The sequence below is a fragment of the Bos mutus genome, chromosome 21, assembly GCF_027580195.1.
Source record: "Bos mutus isolate GX-2022 chromosome 21, NWIPB_WYAK_1.1, whole genome shotgun sequence".
In the NCBI taxonomy this organism is placed as follows: Eukaryota; Metazoa; Chordata; class Mammalia; order Artiodactyla; family Bovidae; genus Bos; species Bos mutus.
The window spans coordinates 44,860,999-44,862,686 of NC_091637.1; the positions used below are offsets into that span (position 1 = coordinate 44,860,999).

Here is a 1,688-nt window from a genome sequence, read left to right on the forward strand (position 1 = left end):
ATTAATGACAAATTTGGTTGTTTGGGTGCTGTTTAAACAGCTGGTATTAGGGTTCGGTTTGAGTTTGTAGAGGGCGTCTCTGGTGGCTCAAATGGTAAAGAATCTACCTGCAATGCAGGTGACCGAGGTTTGATCCTTGGGGCTGGAAGATCCCCTGGAGAAGGGAATGGCTACCCATTCCAGTTTTCTTGCCTGGAGAATTCCATGGGCAGAGGAGCCTGGAGGGCTACAGTCTATTGGGTCGCAAAAAGTCAGACATGACTGAGTGACTACACTTTCACTTTGCATATGTAAAACTCAACAGTGCTGGTTTTTAAATCTGCTTAAAAGGAAGTTAGATGCAGAGAAGCATGGCTAAAAATACTGTATACATTTTTCTTATGCACACAAAAATATTTCCCTTTAATAAAGATTTTCTCATATTTAATGGGAAACAACTAAAATGTCATGAAAACAGTCCAGTAGGGAAACTTTTACTATTTATCTTTCAGATCATATTTTTTTTCCTTCAAAATGTGCACATATTCTTGTGATGTTTTCAAAAGTAGGTCCTGATATAGATTTGACTCAACTGTAGATCCTAGAGGAGACACTCTGTAGGATCCAGATTTAAATTCAGCAACAGTTTTTTCTAGTTCTGTAGTTATATTCTTTCGCAATTCCCACTGCATCTTGGTCAAGTAAGTCTCCATGCTGTTATTTGAAGGGCACGGAATTGAGGTAGAAAGCAGTACATTTGCTCTTGGAGTAAGATTTCCATTGAGCACTAAAGTATTATTGAAATTTCCAACACAAGGGGACTCCAGGACTGGCCTCCTGGTGAGAGTGCTGAGGCAAGATCTGTCCTGCTGTTTATCCATCCCACGTTTGGTACTGACCCCTGCCAGCCTCTCCTTAGTCTTGTCTAGTGTATTTGCCGATGACTTTTTAACTTCTAGTTCTTCTAGGTAGAGTTGCTTATATTTTTCCAACTCTGCTTTGTTAGAATCTTTTTGAAAAATGTTCATCTTGGAGAGTTCAGATTCCAAGTCTTTAATTCTGAGTTCCACCTGACTTCATTAAAGCATTACATGCTGCTTGTACCTGACTTGTGAGTTGACGTACCTTCTTTCAGTCCTGTACCTCATCTTCTAAGTTAGCACCATCACATGACGTGACCTCCAGTGAAGCCTCCAACACAGACTGCATTTTTAGGGGATCTGCCAGTTCTGGTGGAAGTTGTCTCGCGGCTGCTGTGGCAATCGCACTGGGGCTCCTGCCACTGTTGCTGCCACCACCGCAGGGCCCAGACCCTCGGGGCTCCCAGTCCCAGCTTTCCTGGGGCAGTGCGAGCCCCAGCAGGCTGTGGATTTCCTTCACCACACAAACGTTCTTCAAGTGTGTGAATTATTCCCTGGACATCATGACTGACTTTTGGAATCTGGGTTTCTTTGTTTTCAACTAAGAACTGTGCAGTTCAAGCTGAGTGTGGTTGAAATTAAAGTAAAGAAGCACCAAAGGAACCGGGAGGGCCTCCTTTTCAAAACCTGTATGCAAGCCAGCCTAGTGCCTCTTTTGATTGCCCCCAAGTTAGCATTTTAGGTCAATGTCAAATAAAGAGATAAACCACAGATTTCACAGGCATTATATAAATGTAAGTAAGAGGAATAGAATGAATAAATTTATAGATTTTTTTCAGTGAAGTGATG

The 1,688-nt window shown here is 42.2% G+C and overlaps 1 protein-coding gene across 1 annotated transcript; it reads right to left on the minus strand.

Annotated features, from left to right (window-relative positions):
• Positions 1–476: 476 nt before the first annotated feature.
• Positions 477–1,007, minus strand: LOC102275109 (ankyrin repeat domain-containing protein 26). Its single transcript, XM_005891821.2, has one exon. It carries the CDS (start codon positions 1,005–1,007, stop codon positions 477–479), a length of 531 nt encoding a protein of 176 aa, XP_005891883.2.
• Positions 1,008–1,688: the final 681 nt, after the last annotated feature.